The 26,992-nt window shown below is 35.0% G+C and overlaps 1 protein-coding gene across 1 annotated transcript in view; it reads left to right on the forward strand.

The window, feature by feature from the left end:
• The window catches only part of TTBK2 (tau tubulin kinase 2), an 81,813-nt gene that overhangs the window by 40,585 nt on the left and 14,236 nt on the right, over positions 1–26,992 (forward strand). The window contains exons 7-14 of the mRNA XM_041460033.1: positions 6,074–6,139; positions 6,704–6,796; positions 7,758–7,883; positions 10,808–10,965; positions 11,955–12,171; positions 13,553–13,764; positions 14,940–15,540; positions 20,698–20,946. Of these exons, the coding sequence (XP_041315967.1) occupies positions 6,074–6,139; positions 6,704–6,796; positions 7,758–7,883; positions 10,808–10,965; positions 11,955–12,171; positions 13,553–13,764; positions 14,940–15,540; positions 20,698–20,946 (1,722 nt within the window). The remainder of the gene's footprint in view (positions 1–6,073; positions 6,140–6,703; positions 6,797–7,757; positions 7,884–10,807; positions 10,966–11,954; positions 12,172–13,552; positions 13,765–14,939; positions 15,541–20,697; positions 20,947–26,992) is intronic.

Consider the following 26,992-nt stretch of genomic DNA (forward strand, 5'->3'; position numbering starts at 1 on the left):
TACATTTGTACTGAACTCTCTATAAATCAGCAGAAAGGCATAGAATGAACAAGAAATCATAAGCAAACAAATATTTAAAATAATTAATGTGTACATCTTTGAATTTATTTGAGGAATGTTGGTTTATGAGCAGTATGCATAAATTGAAAGAATTATGACAGTCATTTGAGGTTCCATTTCTGAATTAGAAATGCTTTTATAAGGAAGAGATAGGAGTTAGTTTGGTGAGGTTGGTGGAGACATTTTCAGTAGAGAGAATAAAATAACTCTTAGACTGTTGGGTTTCAAAGGTTTTTTAAATAATGTATAGCTGTAATAACACCTACCAGTGACAGACCTGTGCAGCTGTAGATACAGCAATGTTACACCTGCCAGTGTAACATTAATTATTGTCTGCTAAAACCTCCTTCAAGGACATAGAGGGAGATTATTAAGGGCACAAGTTTATAGTGTATATATAGTATATATAGTAGTGTATGCATAATAGTGTATATAAGTAGCATTTTCAGCGTCCACTGAACATGATCCTTGCAAGTTTGGTTGTATTACTGACAAAGTAATGAAGGAAACCATCGTTACAGAGACAGCCAGCTGGTGTCTTTTGTGTGGTAGTAAAGGTGAAAAATGCAGGTGGTGAATTAATGCAAAAGATGAAAAGAAGAGCATTATCAATTGACTTGGTGACAAAAGTAGAATGGATATGTGAATTTCATGCAGTGTGACCTTGTTTTGCATTGTTTTGTAACACCTCAGTGGAATAATCTTGGAATTAAATAATTAAACAAAAAACTTAAGAAAAATGTGTGTGGTTATATTTGAGAGGAAGATTCTTTATGGCCTGGAGTTGGGGGTTTTGGGGTGAAAAATAGAACTGAATACATGATATCCTGCCTGAAGAAACAGTTTGATTAATAGCTGAGATATGAAAAATTATGATGATAGAATACTTTGTTAGGGTATATTGTTTTTTTCCTCCTTTCCTGTTGTGTGCAGAACACTGGTATCATATCCAAACAATCATTAAACAATTTAACTTAGAAATTTAAATTAGACATTCTGAAAGGTGCTTATAGCTGTTCTATATTCTGATTCAGCAGTTCCTTTATTTTCCATAGAGCTAATAGATGCTCAGGGGAATGGGCTTAAAAAAAAAAAAAAAGAAAAGAAATAATTTTCTGTGATATTTGATTTTAGTTTTGAAAGAAATTATTCTGTGAATGGTGAAACTTACAGTTTTTCTATTACTTTGTGTACTGCTACCCTTATGCCCTCCAAATTTCTTAGTATTTTTGGCTTCATACTACAGCTTACCTTTCTGATCAGTACCTAGTTGCACTTTTGGGATTAGGCTTGCATTTATATGCCACCTAAAACTAATGCTGGTTGACCAGCTGATTGGTGTCTCTTAAGATGGATGTGAGCCATTTTAATTGAATTTAAACTATCTGTCTCTGTGTCAGTGTACTAATTTGGGTTCTGTCTTTAATCACCAATTTTCATTAAATTTGCAGGAACTGAAAGTCTTTGAGAGCTGTCCTATTTATTTAAAATTAAAAGCTATTGTGGTGGAAAGACAGATGGTTTGATCCAGGAAAATTTGTTTTCTGGTGAAAACAGAAGCAAGTGAAAATCAAACCAGAAGGTCTGGTTTCCAGTTCTTTCTGAGCTATGGGCTAAATTCTCTGCTGAGTTAACTTTGAATCATTTAAAAGGAAGAAAATGTGTTATTTTATTGTGGCTTAATCTCAGCTGGCAACCAAGTACCACAAAGCCTCTTGCTCATTTCCCCCACCCCGCTCCTGACCCTGTGGGATAGGGAAAAGAACTGGAAAGAAGGTACATGTATGTACATTAGCTTCCTTGATACTTTTTGCTTTCCATCCATAGTTGAAATAAGCCTACTACTGAAACAGTCTACTTCTTTAATATATTATCATTATAAATAATAAATTAGATATGTACAAAACATAAAAAATAAGTACAAAACATAAAAAAATTAAGGTCTCAATTCTTCAGTCTACTAAGTGCAGAACAACTGTAAAATTTTTACCTACAGAGATAAATAAAACAATATTCTGCTCCATGGGGAAATTATTTGCCAAAGCGTAGCTGGTTTATATAGATAGTCTTCTTACAGTCATCTCTGCTTCAGCTCCTGGAATAAGAGAAAGAAGAAAGATTGCGGGGAGCAAAGCAAACATACACGTGGCAGACTTATCTTGTGTGATTTTTCAGTGCAGTAAGTTTAGGTTTGTGACAGACATTAGTAGGTTGTTACCCTCTTCAGCCCACCAGACTTTTTGTCTGCTCATAAATCAGCTTTGGAATGACTGTAGTCTTTAGCTCATGCATTACATTGGCTGAGTACTCCAGACTGAAAACTGAGTAGCTCAGGAGATGTTTTGTGTATCAAATACTGCTGTCTTAGAGATGGTGTTGCTCTTTATAGCAAATTTTCCTTTGTCACATGTCTATTAGAATTCACAATAGCAAAATTTAATTGTATTGTTAGTTGTTACCTTGTTACTCAGCTTCTGCTGGAACTAGGTAGCATAGGATCAGACAGCTGCAGTTTTTGGAAATCACATTTGTTTAGGTATATCTGAGGCCAAGGTATGTGTCATACCAACAACTAGCCGGAGATGGGTTGATGAAAAGTTCTAAGTGCATGTTCTCTTTTAGTGTCTGGTGTGGATTTTAAGATAGAGCTGAAAGAGTGGGTTTGAAGAGCTTATATGAAGTGAAAATCAATTGAGAACTATAATATATTGTAATGGCATTTGTATTTCAATTGCCTGTTCTTTCCTTACTCAACTGATCCCTGAAATTTTCATTTGTTTTAAACTGGTGCTAACACGTGCTAGGCATTACATTAGACTGCAAAATCTATTATGTTCAAAAAGGGGAGGATTGGAATATGAATTGTTGAAGCTATGAAAAAAGTTTTCAAATAATTGAAACTGTGTGTAGTTCCAATCATGGGAATAGATTTCTGGTGGAATTTGAACTAAGAAATTATCTTTTTTCGAGGGAAAAGATAAAAAAGGAGAATTCTAACTTTAACAAAGGAAAATTGGGGTAACATAGATGGCTGCTTCTCTACCTATCCCCTATGGCTTTTGAGCCCTACTCTAGAGGCAGCACTGCTGGCTTCTCAGTGCAAAACCTAGACACTCAGTCATGGCCTGATTGACTGGGAGAACCATGGTGTGTCTCAGATATAATGTAAAGAACCAGTATTGATTTTTTCTTTTCATGTTGGTTTTCTAGTTTCTGTTACTGCAGTAACAAGTTAACTTTTTTGCTCTGTGTAACCTTTCCAATGTTGCCTCAAGCAATAAGCCCAGAGCATTTATCTAGAGACACTGAATTGAGCTAAGGAGAGTGATTTGTCTCCTCCACAGCCACTCCAAAAAGCAACATTCATAGGTTTGTAAGCATAGTGTCTCCCAGGAGTCTGAAAGCTGTGTGCTTAGTGGAAATAGTTCACTTTGCTAGGAGCTGCTAATTTCCTGCATGTAGATTATCTGAAACATTGCCAAATGCTTTCAGGGCAGCAACACCTCCAAAAAACCCTGATGTTACATTAAGAAAGTACCTTTATAATTAGAAAAATTCATTGTACTCTCTGCATCTGCTTGATTCATCTGCATGTATTTCAAAATATTTTTTTAACTTAAATTTGAAGGATTTAGTATTTTTCTTTGGCTACATGAGATGTGAGATGCATGAAAAGTTCTGAAACAGTTTCAAAAGTTATGCAAATGCTCAGAAGTTTATAAGTTCTGTTCTGAATTAGGCAGACTTGATTTGACCTACAGAGTGTCACTTTTGTCAAGAGAGACATGGTAGAATTATTTTATTATTGTTGTGTGCCATTGTAATACTGCTATTGAATAGTGACCAGCTGCATTACTAAAAGGTATTTTATTGCATCTTGAAATATAACAGAGTGACATGTGCTTTTACTTCCAATTATAGGAACTATACTTTAAGGCAAGAGACAATGAAAGGCTTTAGATGTCTTTGCTGGAATAAAGAATTCAGAATTTACTTCATGATAAGGTCATAGATAGAAACAATATTCATGCTTTATTTTTTTTTTCCTTTTTCTTTCATTCCCATCCAGGTGATTCTCAGATAATTGAAATCATGTTAGGGCAGATAAGGATGACTGTGACTTTAACATTCAAAAGCATTTGAATTGGTACACAATGAATTTCCTCATAAGGACATTTCTTCCCCAGGACAGAAGTGGAATAGGTCAGATTTTTAGTTTTTGTAAACTGAATGGGATAATTTAGTTATAATATGACATTTCTTAGTCTTTTTCTCTTGCTTTGTCCAGCAACCAAAGCATTTCTTGTCTTAACAGCATGTCTTAGCTGTTAAGCAGAAATTGAAGTTGTGATGCTAGAAATGAAAGTGACATTTCATCCTGGTTTCATATTTTCCATTATTCTCAGAAGAACAGAAATATTTAACTAAGTAAATCTGAATATAGTCCTTCCTTTTTAACACTCATGCCAGAGGCAAAAGACAGCAAACGTTTGGTTTCATCTTCTGAAACTATATCCTCTTGAGATTTGTGGAATTTGTATTTGCAACTATTTTAAAGTTAAGCTCTCAGTGCTCTCCTGAGAAAATACTATTCATTAAACTACATATTTTTTAAAATTTATATGTATTTTCATTGTCTTGGCAGTGATGCTATATTACTCTTAGTTGGATGATTTACCAGCCTGCAGAACTACTAAAGAGATTTAAGTGCTTTTAAAAAAAAATTGTTTCCCCTAAAATTTATCAGTTTTAAAGCATTTTGAGCTATTCTTTTTCTAATTGCATGGTACTGTGAAATTTCTGCAACTACAGTGTAATGTTTTCAGGGTAATGTTCAGTGTGAAATATGATATAAAATTAAAGATAAGGCAGACAGACAGTTGAGTCTGTCCTGCCTGAACGTGAAATGTGTTCTGAGCACCATTTAAACTGTATAATGATGTGCAAAGTCTCAGATCTGTGGAATATCATCTGAGTTCCTCTTCATGTTAAGAACACCCTAGAAAATATTCTCTGCTTTAACTAACACTGGTTCAGCTCTCGTTGTACTACTCTAGCACATATTGATTATATGGGCTGCTGAATCCTTTTTTAAAGATGTTGTTGCATAATCCTGCTGGATTCAATAATTAGATTTATTGACAGTAATGGCAGCTCCTGCTTTGTTTAAATGATACCTCTCTATAGCATCTGTTGGTGGATAAGAAAAGATTATACATATATATTTAGGTAGAGAGAGGTGAAAGTGTTTTCTCTTAATAAGGTATCAATTATGTATTGTGGTTATCTTTGTGTGTATATCAAACCAGACTTTTTAATGTATTGTGCAAATTAAAAAAAAAAAAATCTTAAAAATTGTCGTGAGTCTTGGGAGAACAGACAGATCACCAGTACCTCTCTAAGTACAAGTCAGAGGTGAGGTAGATAATTCAAGCTTCTTGTGTTCATTGTTACAGGAAAGAAAAAGAACCATTTATTGGGAAGATAAGACTGCATAAAAGAAAGCGAATTTAATAGTCCTGGCGGTTTTGTCTATATATAATGATTAATTAAGTGGGTAGCCTGGACTGGATATCTCTCTTAGGCAAAGTAATAATATCACAGTTTGATTTTAAAAAAATTAAATATCTACTAATTATGACTGTCATCAATTATATAATTCCTTCTGTAATACTTTTATTTGAATAAAAGAAGGATGGGAAAATATATTCTCTGATTATAAAACATCAATTGACTTATGATCACAAGATGTCTAGACTATCAGGGAAAAAATGCTGGTTTTCAGAAACTGGAAGAGAAAGAAATATTTTAAATTCTCTAGTGCAGCCTTTGGTTTTTATCGGTCAGCCAGTTAGTGCCCACTTGAATTTCCACTGAGAACTTGTAGCAGCACAGTAAACTGAAATAAAATCTCAAGAGATATGTTGTGGCTCTGTACTCACTTTGTAGATGCCAAGTTCAGTATTCAGAGGGCTTCTTTCTGACAATGAGTCTCTTTCCTGTTCTCTGACAGCCACGAGCTGTTGCTGGCTTTCGAGGAACGGTACGATACGCATCAATCAACGCTCACAGAAACAGAGTGAGTATCACAGTCTGGATCAAAACCACCTCATGCAGCTGGAAGCAGTCAGTTACACAGTTACTATTCATTTCCTTTTTTGTATTCTTATCTGTGCATTTATTGTGTAGAAATTAAGAGCTGTAAATTTTGTGAAAGGATAATGTAATTTAAAGTAGTTGAGGAAAAAAAGGTTTTGTACAAATAATAGTGATTCTAACACTTATCTTTGGTGTTCAGTTGTATTGCAAGTTAATAAGTTAAAAAAGTGAAGCTACTGAGTTTTGTGAGGTACATAATGCTCAGTATGTTGTCTTAACATCATACTCTAAAGAAATCTGAATAAGCAGAGATTTGCAATGTTATTTTAACACACTTCAACTTTTATTTTATTTTTCTCTGTCTTCTGTGGAAATTTACTTGTATGTTTCTCCTTAAAATAGCCACTTGATTTAATTAACTTGTTTTGCAGCATAGGTTATATTAAATTTTATATAATAATTTAAGTTTTGAGCAGTAAAGAACTTATCTTTCCATTTGTTTAGATACTTGTAATATGCTTTAAAATAATACTTCCTTTTACAGGAAATGGGTCGGCATGATGACCTCTGGTCTCTCTTCTACATGTTGGTGGAATTTGTGGTTGGGCAGCTGCCTTGGAGAAAAATAAAAGATAAGGTAAAGCTAGAGGTGAAACCAGAGCATAAAGGAGGTTTATTTCTGGCCAGGGAAATGCTGTGATAAAGATTCCTCTTAGAATCATTAATTAATTTTAACATTACATTTTCCAGTGTTTTCTAGTGTTAGTTCTTGTGACTAGTGTCATGGTATAAAAAGCAATCAAATTTCACTAAGTGTTCTAGGAAGAAAGGAGGTTATACTTTTAGATTTAAATTATTGTAAAGGGCAGAAGTGTATATTTGCCACTTACTTCATTATTCCTGTTATCACTTGAGTATTTTTATTTCAGCTATCACACGCTTTTGATTATTTGTCAAATAGGTAATTCTTGTTTGATGGTGAACAAAAGTGGATTGGGCAATATGCAGTAGTGCCTTTAGTCATATGTCATAGGTGAAGTATGCAAAGAAAATATCTAATCAGCCTGGTATTACTTCTTGCAACTTCTTTTGAAATCATACTGAAACCAGGGTACTCTCTGATGTGGTTTATGTATTGGTAGATAACAGTGTGTTGTATAGCATCTTCTTTTTGGTTTGGATTTATGCATCTTACACGACTGAATATACACCAAAAAGTGACTGAACTTGACATGATGCAACAAGACATTCAAATCTTTGAAACATACTAATAGAAAGGGTTGGAGCATTTAGTGACAGCTCTTCATACCAGTCAGCATTCAAACAGACAACACAAACAACACAAGCACAGTAGAAAACTAAATGGCTTTTCATATTGAATTTGAAGTTGGTACATTATTTTGCAAGTGTACTGAGGCCAAAACCAGAGTCTTCTATCTTGCTCTCTGGTGTAGAATGGCCTTTCTCAGTAACATTCAGTGTAATGTAGTGACCCATCTCTCTGGCTAGTAGTGTATTGAATGGCTGTAGCATGAATGTGAGTATGTTGTAACAGAGAAGGAAGATGTGCCAATGTTTGTTGTGTTACTTACTCCTAGGAGCAAGTGGGCTCCATTAAAGAAAGGTACGAACACAGACTTATGTTGAAACATCTTCCTCAAGAATTCAACGTCTTTCTGGATCACATTTCTAATTTGGATTACTTCACAAAGCCTGATTACCAGGTAAACACTTGTACTATTTTGTCCTTCTGTTTTATAAAGAAGGGAATTTTACGCTGTTTCATCTCCAATTTACTTTGATTTCATTGTGTAATCTTGATAGTTATTATGGTTTGTGCCACCACAAAGTTAATTTAATGACCATTTAGTGCCATGGAAACTTTATGGTTCAAATGCTGGTTTTTTTCCATTTGGGAAGTGTAAGGCTGTTAAGTTTCTAAAAACAATTGACATCTGTTTTTGAGTCAGTATTCTGTTCGGATTGGGAGCTATCCTACTATCACAGTCTCTAGTATGTGCTCTGTAAGTTAATTGATCAGATTGTTCTCTCAGGGATTGTCATTCTGGCGGTTTTCCAAAGTCTGGAACTCAGCACCTGCAGCTAGAGCACAACATACACTCATGGTGTGTTTTCAAAACTGAAGTATTGTGTACAGAGATCACAGAAGACCAGTCATTTTTCTTTGTTTAAGAGAAACAAAGAGAGTTCTTTCTTTGTTTAAGAGAGTATTGCCTGCTGAAATGGACAGCCTCTGCTCAGTGGTAAGGTGCTATGTGCCGAGAGGATACGCTGTAGAATGTGTCTTAACTCACTCAGTGTTGACCTAGGATTAAACAATAAATAAATGCAAAACTTTTTCCCAGTTTGTGGAAAGCAGCAGAGGAGTGCTCAGAAAAAGCAGGGAAGGAGAGACTTGAGAGTTTTTTCAGCCTTGCACACTGGGAGAGGTTGCACTGATCAAAATGCACACCATGGCAAGCTGTCCCTGTGCGCCTTCCTTCTGGCTCCCAGAAACATGCATTCCTGCTTCCCACTTGCAGGACCTGTCTGCCTCTGTGCCTTTGTTCGACTCCCTAAATCAGTGAAATCAGAAGGAATGAGTATCTGTTGTTGTTCCAAGTGTAATTGGTTCAACTGAATAAATAAATCTGACTAATTCTGGAATTGTAACTTTGATAAGAGCAACTCTACTTTGCTTGGTAAGATTAACAAAGAAATCAAGAGATATAAGAATTGAAATAAGAGCTGAAAATCTCAAGGAATAACTGATTTCCTGTTATGAGTGGATTTCTCTAAATATACTGGTACATAATTCTGCATATTTGCAAAACAAATCAATTTTTGTGAAAAAAATTGAATGTTAAAAAAGTTATTACAAATCCAAAAAATGTTCAGTATTCTTGAAAAATAAATACTTTGATTTCTTTTTTCCTCTTCTCCATTGCAAATTTCCATGAAATTTCTCCTATAGTTTACAATTAAATGAGGAAAAAGTTTTCAATACTTTGTGTGCCTGGTTATAAAGATGTATCAGATTTTTTTTCCTATGGTGAAAAGTACTCTTGCAGAAATTTTGATGTTGCATAGAAAAACCTTGATTATAGACTGGTAACTACATTTTACAGAATCTGAATGATAAAGCATACAGACATTCATATTTTTGCAAATCCTTTTCTGTGATCTGTTGGTATCTAACGTAGCACATGCACTCAGCAATTAACACGATACCAGGACAGAGTTTTTCCATGATAGAGAAAGCACAGTAATTTACAGTCCTGTGGCTATTCATGGAACATTTGCAGTCGTGTAGCTGCAGCCTGAGCCTTTCAACAACAAGTCTTACTCATGTACTTTAGACCAGAGCCAGGTGGTTTTATTTAGAGCAGTGAGAATGCTCTTTTAAACTCTGGTCTCTCTTAACTTGTGTTTGCAGTGGTGTTACTCCTACTTACTATATTCTTTGTATTTATGGGTGAGCACTGAACAAGAATGTATGTATATCCCTGCTTCAAAGAGTTTGTAGTCTAAAAAGTTCATCACCTAGGCCAAGAAGCCATGTTTGATTTGGCAATATCAGATGTTTATTTTTTTTCGGGTATTTGTGCATACATTGCCTCAGCCTCCTGATATCAATAAGCATTTGAGTTTGCATTTGGCTTATAGCAGAAATTGTTGAAAAGATTTAAAAGAGAATGACTTCAAAAATTACTTCAGAGACACTGCTTCATGTTTGGAGGAGGAGAAGAATTAAACACAGTATATAAAGGACAGAGTGAACTATGGCTCTGTGCTCTTCAGTAGGATTACAGAAATGACTGGGACAGGTGGCACACAGAAGGTTCTTGAGAGTAAAAATTACTTGGGTGAGACCACTCTATACAAGAGAAATGATCCAAACTTTCCATCTATTTTAAGTTGCCAAAGGGTATGCCAAAGGAGAGTGAGGAAAAATTTTCAGTGTCCTTGATTGGAAAAAAACCTCAGATTTTTAGCTTCTAGGGGAAAAAAACTTTAGAAATGTTACAGAATAAGAGAATGATATGGACACAGCCTTCCCATCAGTGACTAGAATGAGACAAAGTTAATTTCACAGAGGGAGGAAAGTGATGCCATTTTTTTCTCTGTCATGGACACAAATTTTCTAAAGGCTTTTTCATAAAATGGGAATTGAACACTTAGACATTTATATAGTATAAATGTCAGCATTATGTGAAGTAAATGATATATGATTCTTAATACGGAAATGTATGAATTAGCAGATCAGTATCCTTTCCTACACCTCATTCATTTCCTTGGTTTCATGGTGTTACCAAATGTATTATTTTCTCTTCATCTGCTAGAGAGCCATTGTATGGTATTCTGCAGCAATGTAGTTAAGCTTCTGTGTGTATTTCTGTCTTTCTGTAAAAGTCTACGGTGTATCTTTGCCTCATGCCTCTTAAAAACACAGATGTGGGTGGATTTTTTTTACTGTTTTAGTAAAATGGAATTTTGTACATCTTGGCCTCAAAATCATGAAAAATGAGAAGTGTTTCATATAAAAACCCCTTTTTAATGTTGTTTTCAGTATTAGAGGATGATATTTCTTAATAGTTTGATGTCTTAGGAAAAAATGAAGCTTATTAACTTCTTTCTTTATTTTCAGCTCCTCATGTCTGTGTTTGACAACAGCATGAAAACATTTGGAGTTGTTGAAAGTGACCCTTTTGACTGGGAGAAGAGTGGAACTGATGGCTCTCTGACAACAACAACAACTTCAACCACGCCTCAGCTGCACACTCGTCTTACGCCGGCTGCAATTGGGTATGCACGGTGTGGTCTCTTCAGTGGCAGCCGCAGAGGGGCTTCCTACCAAAGGAAAATTATCTCCATAATTTAGGTTTTTTCTGCAGGAGTTTGAATGCCTAGAGGAAGGGAGGTTTGGGAGCATTTGATGTATTTCCCTTTTTAGGGTTCCAGTTTATACTCTCCTGAAAGATCAGCACTGCAGTCCTAAAATTACAGCAATAAAAATAGTACTCCAGGAAATTGCATGTAAATTTGCTCATCCATCCTTTGCTAAATCGTATTTTGTGAAACTAAATAATGTGTCCTGAGTTTAAGTGCCTGGAAATTTAACTGCCTGGAAACAAACCCATTGTTTTCTCTAATCTTGAAATAAAATTCTAGATGCAATTTCCTTTATAAGTTTGAAAAATGACTGGATATTTATAAGAAATTTGGAAGTAGATTTTGGTTATGTTTGAAATAATATTTATTATGTTGTATGAGACATTCTGTAATTAAGTAAATTGGACAAGATGTGGTGTTCAATAATACCCATACTCATCTCAGGGGACTGAAGAATGTAGGAGGTGTTTATGGATGAACGTAAGAAGTGTTTATGGGTGCCATTAATTTTTTTGAATGGAAGAATACATAGAGAAGAATCAGGAGAGAAGTTGAGCCTGCACATAAACTCTAGCAGATTTTCTCAGAAGTGGCTTCAAAAACATTCAAAAAATCAGCTTTGTGTGATAGCTTGTTTTTTTTTAATTTACATATCTAGTTATGTACCTAAATTAAATAAATTGTGACAGCCAGGAAGTTGGAGGTGTTATATTAAATAATTTCCAAGATTTATTTTTCTGCAGAAATGTGTGGGTTGTTTTTTGGTTTTTTTTTGGGTTTTTTTTTTTTTTTTGGTAAGTTTTTGTTTGTTTCTTTCATTTAAAATAGAAAATAATTTCTGTAAACACATGAGAGTATAAAAATTTTTACTTTTCTTATTTTTTTTTAAACTACTTTTGTAGAATTGCCAATGCCACTCCTATCCCAGGAGATTTGCTGCGGGAAAATACAGATGAAGTATTCCCTGATGAACAGCTCAGTGATGGAGAGAATGTTATTCCTGTTGGTGTATCACCAGAGAAACTACCTGGATCCCCTGGACATCAGCGTCCTCAGGAAAAAGATGTTTGGGAAGAAATGGATGCAAACAGAAACAAAATAAAACTGGGGATCTGTAAGGTACTTTCAAGTCTGCATTGTGACAATGATTTTTGAACAGCTTTGTGTTTTTATAGTGCACATAAGATATAATTAATAAGGCAGTTGTACTGATACTGCTTAGCCAGAATAATCAAAGAAACTGATTTATAGTAGAGATAACATATTTGATATGATGAAAAAAACAGACAGGCTTTTGGGCCTTGTGTCTTTATGATTAATAGCTTGCTGATAATTTGAGACTCTTTGTAGTTTACTCATATTAATTTTCTTCAGACATGATCTTCATTCTTGCTCACTCAGTGAAATCAAAGCAATTTTCCTGCATCTTGCATGTGTAGAAGCTAGATACTAGAAGTGCAAAAGAAGATTTTAATGTTCTCCAGTTGGCAAATCATCAGTGTGATTGGCAGTATCCATTTAATTCACTTGGTGGTTTTGTCTCCATAAGATATGGTGGTTTTGTCTCCTTTGTACTGATTCAGAGGTTCGTTGGCTGGTCTTTAGAAGAGAATACTGCTTTATTGTCAGAAATGGTTTCTGAGAATTGGGTCCTGTCTTCCTTATTCACAATCACAGTATTTCATACTTGGACAGATGTTGCCAGTTTCTTGATATAACAGTTTTTAACATGAAAACAGATTTGGTACTAAAATATTCTTTATGTAGGAGGGCTGTCTAGTTTTGAAGCTGTTACTCCTTATTTGCTAGGAAAACAAATATATTATGGGAAAGATCAAGGCATGGGGCCTGTTTTCAAATGTGCTTATTTGTTTGTTTGTTTGTTTTTACCAAGGAGAGAGAAAGGAGATTGTTCTAGTTCAAACAAAGGCACTTTATGTTACCTGCAGAAACCAAGGATGATTGTGATTTCCTAGCTCTAAATCATATTCAGTTATTATTCTAATTATGTTCAGTCATTATTAAGATACAATGCAGTTGGGTCAAAACATAGTTTAAAATCACAGAAATATTTAGTAGGTTTAGTGTATAACAGTGTTATATGCTCCAGAGAATCAAAAAGATAGCTTGGAAGCTAACTTCTCTTTAATAAGAGCACTTGACTGTAAAGCAGACCAAAGATGCTACCAAACGCTAGGTTTCAGACTATTATTAAAGAAATTTCAGAGATGGGCGTGAAGTGTCAGAGTAAATGTAACTGTATTACTGTGTCTTTGATACTCCTGTTCTCAGACTTACCCAGAACCGATATATTGCCCGTATTTTGTCTGCTGTAGGTGTGTGCTGAAGAGCATATCTAAACTACCTTAACTATGGCATGAACTTAAGGACCATTCCAAATACAAATAAAAACTTGAAGGGCCTTTACCATGTAGTACCTTGTGTTCCTCTTGTTGTGCTACTCCTAGTGAGTTACATTTTTACTTTACATTTTGCACAGGCTGCCACAGAGGAAGAAAATAGCCATGGACCAGGGAATGGAATGCTTAATGCCCCGAGCCTTGGTTCTCCAATTCGAGTTCGCTCAGAGACCACCCAGTTAGACAGAGATGTTCCACTGGTGCGAAAGTTACGCTCCATTCACAGCTTTGAACTGGAGAAGCGTATGACGTTGGAGTCTAAGCCCGACACTGATAAGTTTCTTGAGACCTGGTAAAGAAATTATGTTATCATTTTGCTAGGATCTTTTAAGGATATGTGATTAGGATACTGTTATCTGTGCTGTGTGATGAGCAGGAATAGAGCTGTTGAGTATGCTTATGGAAGTTACAGCAAAGTATTTTCATAATATTGCTCAATTAATGGATTCCACTACTTGATAGCTACTTTAGGAAATTATTACTGCTTGAATACAGTTGAAATTGGACTTCCACACCTGGGAATTATGTATTTCAAGACTTAGTGGTTGTAACCCTGGTATTTATTAACTTTTTCTTCAGGGCATACTCTTGACAGTCAGTACAAGTCATCCTGAATAAGAAGGTTCACATCAGGTGCTCAATAGAAGTAGGATGAGATTAGGTTATATGACATGAGAAGGGAAGTTTACAGGAAGTGGAGTGAAAAAGTTAGAAATCTACCTGCATGCAGCAGACTTAGTTATGCCCAAAGATGTTACACCAACATAAAAAAAATCTTGGTGGAAGACAGAGAACTTAACATGGAATTTGAAGGTAGAGAAGAGACAGATGTATGAAAATGGATTCAGTTTGCCTGTGTCTAGAAAGAATAAGGGGAGGGGGACACAGTGAAATCTGACTGAAAGGCAGAGGCTGAGTGGGGACAGTAGAAGAGAGCTGGGGTCATGACAGTGGCAAAATCCTTCTGAATACTTCATAGGGGAGCTAGAGATTTGAATTTGTTTGATGAAGCAAATTATGAAAAGCATAAGTAAGGAATCGATCAAAGCAATAAATAACATTCTTCTTGAAAGCATATAACTGCTGCAGGAGACATCTGTTTCTTTGTTCCTCTTTGAGTGTCTGCTTTGTAACAAATTAAGTACAGTGGACATCTGTGGTAACCTCACTACTGAGTTTTTTTCTCTCACAATTCTCCCTTCTGGTAATTATATTTACAATACAATGTGATATACATTACAACTAAAATTAAAAATGTGTACATTTCTAAGACCGTCCATCCATTTTTACTTGACACCATACTTATTTGTCTCAAATTGTGGATCTTTGCACCATTGTAGGCTGTTCTAGAATATGACAACAAATTTTTATATAAATCTAGTTTTTTTCTTCTGAAAACACTCAAATGTAACTTATATGATTTAATTAATTCTTAACTAATTCAGATATTAACTTCTTTTCTCTAAGTTTGGAGAAGAAGCAGAAAGACTTGAAAGCGGCAGAGACTCCTGTTGCTGCTGTTCCTCCTCTTTCTCAGAAAACATCTCTTCCTGCTCCTGTGACTGCCCGCACAGACCATGTTTGGCACTATGATGAAGAGTATCTTCCAGATGCTTCAAAGCCTGTATCAGCTAATTCTCCTGACCATGCTGATGGTGTTATGAGTAATGGATTTGTAGCTGTTAACCTAAGCTCCTGCAGGCAGGAGGTTGATTCTAAGGAATGGGTAATAATAGATAAGGAACGGGACTTGCAGGACTTCAGGACAAATGAGGCTTTAGGGCACAAAATGACTGGAAGTCCCTCAGATGAAGAGCCAGAGGTATTACAAGTTCTAGAGGAGTCCCTTCCAGAAGAGCAGTCCAGAGAGGGCGGTTGGGCAGGAAAAAATGTCCATGCCAAGAACCAAACTTCAGGGGTGGAGTTTGTTCTCGACATGGAATGTCATCCTGTTGCATCTGAACAGCTTACAGATAAATTGGAACTTCTGTCTGGAGCTGCAGGACAGCTTCTTGCGGCCACCCCTACAAGTCCTATGGAAGCTCAAGCAGAAGGAGCAATCACTCCGGTAAGAAAACCTCTTCTTCATTCAGAATTGTAAGAGGAAATGGTAAAGATGGTCACTAAAATACAGCAGTGTAGCAGAAATTCCTAGTTTCAGCAGGTATGGAACTTGATTCTTGAAGACTGATCTTCCATATTCTGTTACACAGCTGTTTACAGTCACCCATGGAAGTGCTAATTGTTCTGCAAGTGTGATCCACAAAACTGGCCACATTTAGCAAAGAATTATCTGTCTGTCTGTCTAAAGAAGCTCCTTGTGCAGTGATTCCTAATCAGTGAGAGACACACATACGAACACATAGTTATTATATTTACAGTACATAAACATAAAATTGCAATTGAATATGTAAAATACTGTGCTACAGTGTTCCAGAAAAAATGGCTGAAATTAAAGAAACAGTTACTTGCTCTCATGTCTCACTAAGATTTCTGCAGTGTTTGCTTCTGGAATTCACTTTGTTTCTTCCTGTTACTTCAGAAATTTCTAATGGTTCCTATACAAACAACTTGTTGCCTTTTATGAAGTGTTGATATTTTTCTCTTCTAAAATACTTTTGCAACTCCTACTTTACTCCTATATTTTTTTGCCAAAACAGATTGCTTTGCTTTTGTTGCATATCCTTTTTTTTCCTTTTTCTGAAGAATTCTCTGTTGCACAGTTTTTGAGCATTCACTTTTTTCTCCTGTCACTGTTTCTAAACAGAGACTTCTTTGCCTTTACTTAAGGAGTGAGATTAATGGTTAAGTGATTGGGAGCCACCTCATGGTTTTATTTCTCCCCTTTTTAAAGTAGGTATTGTGGCATCTCTGATCTAAAGGTCAATTCTTTTAAGTTCCCTTGAGCCAAGAAACCTGGCTATATTTTTTTCTTCTTGTATCACTGCTTTTTGTGAAAGTTACTGCCAGCTCATTAGAAAAAGAAACTTGTCACCAACTAGTCATTTATTATCAGGTGTGGAATATCTTTTATAGTGAAAATGAGCTACTCAATGTAATTAACTATAGCAGCACAGTAAAATTTCAACTATGCCTAGATTCTTATGGAAAAGGCAAGATCATACCTTTCATAAGGCATTGTATTTGGACATCATACTTTAAATTATGTAGTTTATAGAAGATTAGTTTTGTATAATAGAAAATACAGAACTATGTTAAACAACAGACTTTTGAGATTTAGTTTGAAATATTAGTTGCATTAAAGAATTTTTGATGGTTAGAAATCTCTAAAGGTGAAAAATTATTTTAAATTTTTAAGTTGTTCGGGTTTTGTATTTTAAGGTCAGTTTTAGTTAAAATGAACAAGAAAGAGCAGCACTTTGTCCTTAAAAAATACTAATTATCAAGAGTCTTATTTCAAAAGCCATTAAAAACAGCTTGTAATTTTCTATGCAAATGCACTATATAACTGTACACTTTATACAAATGTGGCTCTTTTGGGGGAAATAGCTGTTTTACTCTAAACTTAAAGTAGAGGTGGTACAAATATTATGTACTGCAGTGCAAAAAATGGACAATATCTTTGTCTGAAAAGGAAGAAGCTTCAAGACATGGGAGCAGAAATGGTTGCAAACAAAGTTAATTATTATAAAATGCATTGGAAGAAATACTGGCTGAAGTAGAAACTCGAATGAAATTATATTTTACTCTGGCTTTGCAGGGAGATAAGTAGCATTTGTCATGACCTCAAAGAAGGGGGAAATTAATATAGTTTATGTTATGCTAGAGGGGCAAGTAGTGTTGTAAGTGCAAGATGAATGACAGGAAGGAACTTGGTGTTTCAGAGGTGAATGATGCATGATAGAAAATGTAAACTGACCTAGGAATAAAGAAAATAGAAATTACTTGGTCAGTTTAGTAGCTGGGAACAGAGTGTGTCTATACAGTGTGTCTACTCCAACTGTGATGGCAATTTGGGGTAGTATCCCATCTACTTCATTAGTCCTTGAAAGCCACACAAAGCCTAAGAGGCTATTTCAGGGTGAGTTTTTCTTTTTTGCCTTCATTGATGTATTCCACTTTATAAAGGGTACTTAAATATTCCCTGTGATGGGTACTAGAACCTAGATCTTATAGGTGAGTGTTCTTGTCACTTCACCGGGAGGAAGTATGTGTATATGCCTCTTCTTCCTGCCATTTTCTCTGTTCGAAAGTCCTGGTGACTTCAGGGAGCTGTTTGGTAGAGTCCTTTTCTTTCTCCCTCAGAGCACTTACCCTGAAACTGTTTTTTCAGTGTGATCCTTGGTTGTACATAAGATGTTCTTGTTCTTTAGTATTTTTTTCTAGGTAGCACCTTCCTGACAATGAAAATAATAGGCAAAGGTCATACTTTACTTTTTTTGCTGATTTAATTATATTGCACCGGTTACTAAGAGCAGGCTTGGATCCCAGAGTGTTAATTTTAGGACTGTAAATCAAGTGTGTGCTACTAAAAGGGGTTAAAATAGGTGTTGAAATTGTAGTAGTTTAGAAACTTACAACTACTGAAATAGTTTCACTCATTTCAGACAGCTTGAAACTCTAGGACATGCCAGCATTCATGATCATCATGCTTATGAATATATCTCCCATATGGGTATATATATTCTACTGACCTGCTTCGCTGTCATTTAGAAGAAAGTACAGTTTTGCTTTTTGGGCTTATTTTGATAAGCTTGTTAAATATGCAAGCAATTACTTCAGTGGTGAATGCATAAAATAATTTTCCTATCGTAAGTCAAGTATTTTTTGAATATTTCCTTTTTACTTTGGTAAGTTTTCTTTGTTCTTCATTTCTTTCAGTGCTTTATTGCTCACTATTTTAGTCATGGATGTTTCTGTACGAGAAACTAGTATTTCATACACTCACCCATAATTTTATTTTCTCCTGAAGGAAAGAAATTTCTGGTTTACAGTCCTTCCATTTATAGATAAATATTCTTCCTGAAATTGTTTGTCTATGTGGACTTCCTGTAATTGTTGATAATATCACTTCTCACCTGTTATACACAGCATCAGCATTCTATTAAAAATGTAAAGTTGCACCAGTTAAGAAAGAAAACTTGAACTTAAAAAATAAGAGAGAAAAATGTGTAAGTTATTGGCTTGGGGATGAGAAAGTCTCAGGCATAAAAAAATTACATCAAATTATGCTATCTATTATGAAAAAAAAGGCCTGCAGGTAAGAGAAGCATTTTTCATGTTATCAGTCTTGGTTTTCCAGTTGCAATATGGATTCTGTGTGCTACCAGCAAAGACCAGTTTAATCTGGCTTAGTTGTGGGCACGTGATCACATATCTGTTGACTACTCAGAGCATGCTAAGGGTATCTGTCCTGACTTTATGCTTTAATAATAGCTTTATTTTGGCTTTGGCTGCAGTGTGTGATTTGCTGTAATATCTACTGGTATGAAGGTAATTTGTCAAAAGAATTTGAGCTGATCTACAGTAATAGTGAATTTATACTGGAGCAGCAGTTTGCATTATACAGCTCTAGTTTTCTTTTCCTACACCTGGTACTAATGAGCTAGAGCTGGACTTTGTGTGTTGTGGACCCACAGCCTTGTTAATTTTCTGTGTTGGCATTGAATTGCAAAAAACACTTGCACAAAACCTTGCAACATGTATTTACCAAGCAGATATTTAATTTCAGATATTTCAGATATTTAATGGATTTGAAGTAATTAAACATGTAACAGCTCTTTCCATCTTCATTTTCAGTTTAAATTAAACAACAGTTTGCTTTGGTCCCACTTGGCTGTGGTGACACAAATTCATGTAGATGTTTATATATGTGTGTGTGTGTGTGTGTATTATAGAAGAGGGTTTACTGTGTGAATCTATTTATTTTTGTTATTTGGAAATATTGCCGATTTGGAAATTTTTTATATCAACGTTACATTTTATCAAAAGCTTGCTCTTAAATTTCTATTTATTTCTGAGTTGTAAGTAATTCAATTTTCATGTACCTTCTCTCCCCATTTGCTGCTTTTATGAGACACTGGAAATACTTCTTTTTTCCAGTTGCAAGTCAGCTATGCATTGTGGGAACTGAAGCTTTAGTATTGACACAATTAAAAGATACCTTTTCCTTAGAAGCAGAAATGCTTGCTAGATGCTCTTGCTTTCCAAAGGATATAGGTTAGAACTGCAATGGTATAAAACAAAAAGTCACCTTCATGAAGCATGAAGCTTGCAGAAAATTTCCTTATCTCTACTCTTCATGGTTTTCTCTAACTGTAATTGGAAAAAAGAATTGCAAACTTTGTATAGCAATCTCATTTACAGGTATTTAAGTGTGTCACCATCAGATATTTATTCAGTACTGGAAAAGGTCTTGCAAAAAACCAGTTAATTTTAGCTTTGTATATCAAAGCTATAGGTTTATTAGAAACATCAATAAGCAATTGAAAAATGTACTTTGTCTAAAATTAATAGTTTGGAAGACTTTACAATTCCTATTCTTTTTTCTTACCTCTTATCTAAATGCTTTAATTAATGTAGTTCAAGATAAAGCAATTGTTCCTTGATTCTCCAGGTGTTCCTTGATTCTCCAGGTGTATCCTCCTAGTTTGGTCCCACGTTTGGGAAATTTCATCAAAATTGTTTAGTATTAACCTTACTGATTAATCCTGTCAGGGGCAGTTCTTAATGTATGCTGCTATTGGCCCAGCTGTAAAACCCCCAGTGGGTGTATATGCTATAAATGTAGTAATCTCAGAAACACAGATGTGATGTTGTGCGGATGTGCTAAGTGTTTGAAAGGATCAGGCAATGATCAACTAGCCAGTTATCAACTGATGTACACAATGTCCTTGAAACAGACTCTGTTAGTTTAGTAAATTTGCCCTAGATTGTTACTGACCAGTTATAATAGTTGCAATGGTTGGACTTAAAGAATCTAATTTTATTTTCCAACCTAAATGATTCTATGATTCTAAGACTGAATGAATGAAGATGCCAGCTAGAGAAATGAGGATTACTCTTGATTTTGATACTGTATTTTTGAAAATAGATGATGGAAAATGTGAAGATTAGACTTAAGACACCTCTTAAATTATGAACTTTCAGCCTCTAAGGGAGTTGTGAATATGGTTTTTGAGGGAATGCATATAGGCGAGACATAAACAAGAATTATTAAAATATATTCAACCTTATTTTCTTCCCTGCCATGTTGTTCTCACAGCTCAACTCATGTCATATGCTGCATTTCTCCACTCCAAGAATTTCAAGTCCCATCCTCCGCACCATGAGCCCTATAGCCTATCTGTCCATCCACTCGGACCCTCCGAGGGAGGCTGCCTTGCCAAGGAGTCAGTCAGCTGAGAGCCACTCCTCTTCCTCCCGCTCAACTGCTCGTAGGCAGCTTCCTGTCATTCCTTGTGGCAGCAAGCTCCCCCCTGTCATTCGCATCTCAAAAGCACAACCTGAGCAGGTGAATAAGCCTTGTCTTCATAGAAGTGACTGCACTGGAGCAGTCATCTGTAAAGTTTAACGTTTTCAGTTGCTCTGCACAGTCTGGTGGTAGGCATATGCCAGTCATACTGCTATACACAGCATGCTAAAAATGTTTTGAAAGATCGCGTTGGGGGAGTAAGAATGGATGTTTTCCGGGAACAGAGTTGGGAATACTCGGTGAGGAAGATAATATTGTTCCACTTAGAAGACGGGAATATTTAAGGAGCTGTTATACAGGTTGAGACCTGGAGCACAAAGCATCTTTGAATATTCTGGAAGACAGATTGACTTCCTCAGAGATTTTCTCTTGAAAAAAGATAGGACTATAAAATCTAAAAAAAATATCTTTTTTGCTTAATTTAAAACCAAGAATGATGGATTCCTATAATCACAGTACCAGCTGAATTTCAAATTCGGAACACATATTAAAATTTGAACTGTCCTAAATTATTTTAATGTGACAAAAAGGGATCTAGAAACAGTCAGATTATTTCTTTGGAAATTAGCAAATAATAAAATTTTCCCCTGCTTACAGTATATAAGATAAAGATGGCAATTATCAGGGGTCACAGGTAATGAAAAATTACAAAAAGGCCACTAAAGAAAGGGGCCTTTTTATAGTTTTGTATTTCCAGTTTCATTTCACTATGAAAGATGAAGGCTTGCAGTCATTATTGAAGTTAAGTGTAATTTTTGTATTAAAAAAATTATTTTTCTATCACAAAAATATTGAGATCTGCTAAGCAGTGTGAGTTTGCATTGTTGGGTAAAGCAGTATGACATAGCATTAATGCGTAAGACTAACATATCATCATCATTTTACCATTAATATTTCATTTGGATTATATTTTGTGTTGCTTTTCATTTCCAATGTATTTTCAGTATAAAAAGCTCTATATTACAAACAATTTTTTTTCTCAGTGAAGAATGAGCAGGAGTATTGATATTATAAGTAATTCATTAAGCTTAGTTATTTTCAAAATTCTGTAGGATCATTGGTGTGTGATAAAAAGGTAAAATCCTGGCTGTTTTTTAGCTGAATATAAAAAAAAAAAAATTCCGTGCTTGATGTATAAAAACAAACAGTAGCTCTCCAATGTTCATGATTGTGAACTTGATGGGATACCAAAATACCACATCTTCATGATGGCTGACATATTGAGCAGGGAAAGGGACCTAGGAGAAATTAACTCATTAGGAGTTAAGCTTCAGTAGTTTTCAGCATTGGTTTGTATCCTAGGATGCAAGATGACCTTAATTTCTGGTTATTGGTTTGTTTGTTTGTTTGCTTTTTTTTTTTTTGTCTCTATAGCTATGATTTAAGTTTTTCAATCAGAATCTATTGCAGGTGTAATTAGCAAACTTAGTAAAATGTGCACAATGCTCAGAAGAAGCAAGTTGGCTTAGAGTGTCTTCTCTGACTTCCTTGGTACCCAAAAAATAAATACAGCTGGAATATTAATAACTGCTCCAAAGTGATGTACTTTGTCATGTGTAGAAGACCTGGCATTGTGCCAGGTGCTGCTACTCAGTGGAGTGAACATTAAGTTTCTTTTTTCCTTTTACCTGGTAAGTGCTTGACGGCTGTGTTGCTTTTTGAGCTGTGATTTGAAAGTCATAACTGTGTTAAGAATTACCAGAATTAATTAATTCTGGTAATTAATTAATTAAGAATTACCAGTTTGCCATTTCATATGGAAACTACAAGCATGTGATTGTTTAGTTCATTCCAACAATGAAAGCCTCATATACTTTATGGCTCACTGAAGAATTCAAAAACTTTTGCAAGTCCTTCTCTTTTTGACATATTTTAAATATTGAAAAGATTTTTAATGTCATTCATGTTAATCTGTACAAATATTTGTACTGAATATATTTTCATGTCTTTCCTGCTGTCTGCAATTTGGTTCAGCATCCATAACTAATGAATTGCAGAGGTCAGGGATCTGTACTGTTGAATTTAATTTGATGTATTAAGAAATAAGAAATTATACCTTTGTTTCTGAAATCAAGCAAAGTGACTTTCTTTGCAGATTTTTGATGAATGAGGGTTCAGGAGCTCTAACCTATCTTCCTGTACTTTGGTATCAGATAGAGGAGGTCGTGAAATCTCTGTATCTTCTCTGCTCACTGGTGCAGAGAGGCTCTAGGATGTAGGTTGGTCTATATTTGCTCAGTAGAGGACTCCTGTCTTGCCATACATAAATTATGAAAGAGTGTTTTGCTTCAGCTCTCCTTCTCCTTAGTTATTCAACTTGCAGGATAAAGAAAAGAGTGTGGCACCATTACAGCTTTCAAAAAAAACCAGATGAATTCTTTGTACTTGGGTCTTGGTATACTTCTCATCTACAGCATGGTCAAATTGTAAAGCAAATCCTCTTGAAGCCTAACATTTTTCTTTCTTTCTGCAAATTTTCCAACCAGATGAGTTCTCTGCTCATTTAGAGAGCTGCATTGGGTGTTGTGTGAGGTCAGCGGTAAAGGTGATGTGAGTGCAGCAACTGCTGCCCAGGGCTGTGTGAGAAGCTACTGCTTAAGTAGCTGCAGTGCTAAATGTGCAGCTGTGTCTTAAGAAACAATCAAAATCAGTGAGTACAGATTTTTATCTCTGGTTTCTCAGCTCTAATTCTCCAGTGAGATAGGGAACACCTCTTTTAGCCACAGCAGCAATCTAGAATACTTCTAAACTGGCTGCTCTACAATATGATAGAGCCCTTAAAAAGGTGGATTCCAGTTTTGTCTGTCATTCAGGTGTATTTTCTTTTTTCAGTGTGCTTAATCAGGTATGTGCAGGGAGGCTAATTTAAATTTAATCATTTTATGGTTATTCATTGTGTTAGGGAAGGCTAATCTGTGTCTCTCGGGTTAAGCAATTAGAATTGGTTGGTACTTATACAAATATTTCTGTCTTAAAATTCTCAAATTTCTACCTTACTGGAACATTTAAAAATATTTTGTAATTATATACTTTATAATTGTAATTATGTACTATATAATACTATATAATTAGTTACAAAATGCTCTGAAATCTTCCCACACAAGAAGCTATGGAAATGCAAGCCATCACTTTCATATTCATACCCAAGATGAGAAAAAATATACTGATCTGAGTTGAAAAATTTACCTTAATTTTTAAGCATCTCACTGGAATTCAGGGACATATGGAAGAATAAGGTAAGACTTCTTGACATGTTCAGGGGTTATTTAGAGAAAGAATGAATATCCCTTATAATTGTTTTTTTTATTTTATTTTAGGCGTTTCAGGCTTATAAGCTGGGAGTGCACATAATTGTAAATTTTGCTCTTTTTTATTAACTAATTTAGTATTTTTTGTTAGTCTGCAGTAGCAAGAAAATGAATATTTACATTGTTTTTCACAGTTAGCAATCCCTTTTAGACCACAAATAAACAAACAAAACCCCAAAGTGTTCTTTTCAAATTTGTCAGTGGTATTAACTTGTCATGTATGGTAGGATTGCTGTAAAACTCAGATAATTAACACTCTGGTTTAGAATTTGCAATATCATGAAGGGATACATTAGTCTAAAATCCTCTTCTGAACTTCATTTTCAAGACATGGCACTTTATCAAATAGATGTGTTCTTGAAAGAAAAGAGGGAAATGGTTTCTTCTGTTTGGTGAGTCTGTGTTTTTACTGCTGCCATGGTTAAAATCATAGTTTGTCTGTAGAAAAAAGGTTCTAATTTCAGATTTTACACAATTGTTATGCCTCTCAATAACTATTCTGATGGTAACTATGTGGAGTCAGCATTAAGTTTAAGTTAGGTCCTTCCCTGTTTTATTCAAGACAGAAGTTCAAGGAGCTAGTCCAGCTTGTAGCTATGAGAACTGTTTCATACACAGTAGATTTGATTTTGTTGAGTAGGGAAAATGTGCAGATGATTACCATCTCATTCATGACAGGGCAATTGTTAATAACTCTTAATTTTCCAATAAATTTTACCCTGACTTACTCACATTCTTTTAAGCAACTGGATGTTATATTGATAATGATGTTTCTAGAAGAATTTTCTTCCATACACTCTTTTTCTAATGCAAAAAAGTAAAAGTTTTTATTTTTTACTTTTATCCAAGTGTCAGAGGAAATTGCTTGATACATAGGAATCTAAATGCTGCCTTTTCAGAGCAGTCTTTTGTCTGAAGGAAATTCTTCAGGCATACTTTTTTCTCATCTGCCTTTGGTGTAAAGAAGAACTAAATAGCACAGCATGTTAAATTCTTCCAATGGAAACTTTCCAAGTTGTAAATTAAGTAATTAAGAGTTGAGGATAAGCAGTCAGCACGAACAATTTAATTTTTCCCCGAATAGTGTGTTGCTGTAGAGAACATTTCCATTTGTAGTGACAGAACCATTTTGGCCATTCTGCTTCTGCAGGTTTCTCTACTAGAAGCAGCAGAAAAGTGGTGAAGGTCTGAACTTAGCTGTGGTAATAGCATCCACATACATTGAGTGAAAAAAACCCAAACATACAAAAAGTTGTAATTGTTTAACACATTTGTGTTTCTGGCATCAGCGGTGCTTTTATGATTCCCAAAATTTGTAATCACAACTTGCAGTTATTCTTGTCTGTCCTTGAAGTTATCATTTTTTTTTAAATTATTCTTTAAAAATGCCAATCCTATCCAAAACTTGTGCGATTTATTACATTTTTCTAACATCATAATTTCATTAGCATAAAATATGTAAAGATGTTTCAGGAAGTGAAATATCTGTGGGATTTCCCATGGAGAGCTGATTAACTCTGGGGTCAACAATTGTTTCCATGACAACGCTTCACCCTATAATCATCTTGAAATAAATAGGTGGTTACAGTTCAGAACATAATGGCTAATGATTATTTCTCCTGTAATTAAGTTATAATTGATCTAATTAATATAATTTAAATTGTGCCTGTAGATAAGTCTACATACTGTCTACAGTATCATCCAGAAGGTAATCTTTAATTTAGATGTATTTATTTCTTAAAATATTTGTCTTCTATTATTAAAATCATATATGATTCTAGTGCAACTGTAATTACAAGGAAAAAAAATCACTCCTCTGAACTGTGCATTGAGGCAAATCAATGCTTTCTTTAAAAAGAACCATTTCTTTGGAACTCAAGAAAAATACTACAATACTGACCATTTAAATAGCTGTATCACAGGAGTATTATGTTAGTGTTATGAAATAATAGTCCGTAAGTGCTTCTGCTTTCCATTTCAGCAGTAAATTTTAAGAATGTTCTTCAGTTGGTTTATGCATTATATAGAAGTAGTTCCAAATTGAATGAGTACCTGTTTTAGTCATGTTACCAAATAAATTAACCACTTATTAACAGTCACAGTAATTCTCCGAAAGGAATCAAAGATACTATTTTTAGAGCAATCGGTACTTGTCCTGTAGAGGATATAGCTTTATGTTAGAACCAAAATAAAAAAAAAAAATCTAATTTTGTCTGGTAAGTGGTGTAGGAATAACTAAAAAGGGAAGATGTTTAAAGAATTCAAAAGTTAAGCTGTGGCTAATAAGCCTTAGAGAAAGACTGTACACACAGATCTCTATGTTCTTTGTCCTCAAAAGCTACCTGTCACATTAGAGAATTTGGAAACACAGTTGTTCATTTATAGCTCTGCATCTTATTCCATCCTCTTCCCATTTCTTGTAACCTCCATGTAAATCAATGCCAAAATTAACATTATAGAAGAAATAATATATTTAAAGAGCTGTGGAGAGCAACATGTGCCTCTTTTCAGATAGATATAAAAAGTCTTCATATGTTACTTCTCTTTAGTCTAGGATTAGGGCCTGCCACATGTGAATTTTTACTAAAAAATGATGGTGTCCTGAGGCCCAGCAGTTCCTACAAATGCCTGCAATGCTTGCAGTACTATATATATGGGCTATTGATAAGGATGCAGTATCAAAATTTAGTCTAGTGTTCCATAACACTGAATTACAGCCATATGTTTCTCCTGTTTATCCCCATATTAGTCTATTTGTAGAAACAGCCAATATACTT

This window comes from Pyrgilauda ruficollis, unplaced genomic scaffold (genome assembly GCF_017590135.1).
Source record: "Pyrgilauda ruficollis isolate IOZ18807 unplaced genomic scaffold, ASM1759013v1 scaffold14, whole genome shotgun sequence".
Lineage (NCBI taxonomy): Eukaryota > Metazoa > Chordata > Aves > Passeriformes > Passeridae > Pyrgilauda > Pyrgilauda ruficollis.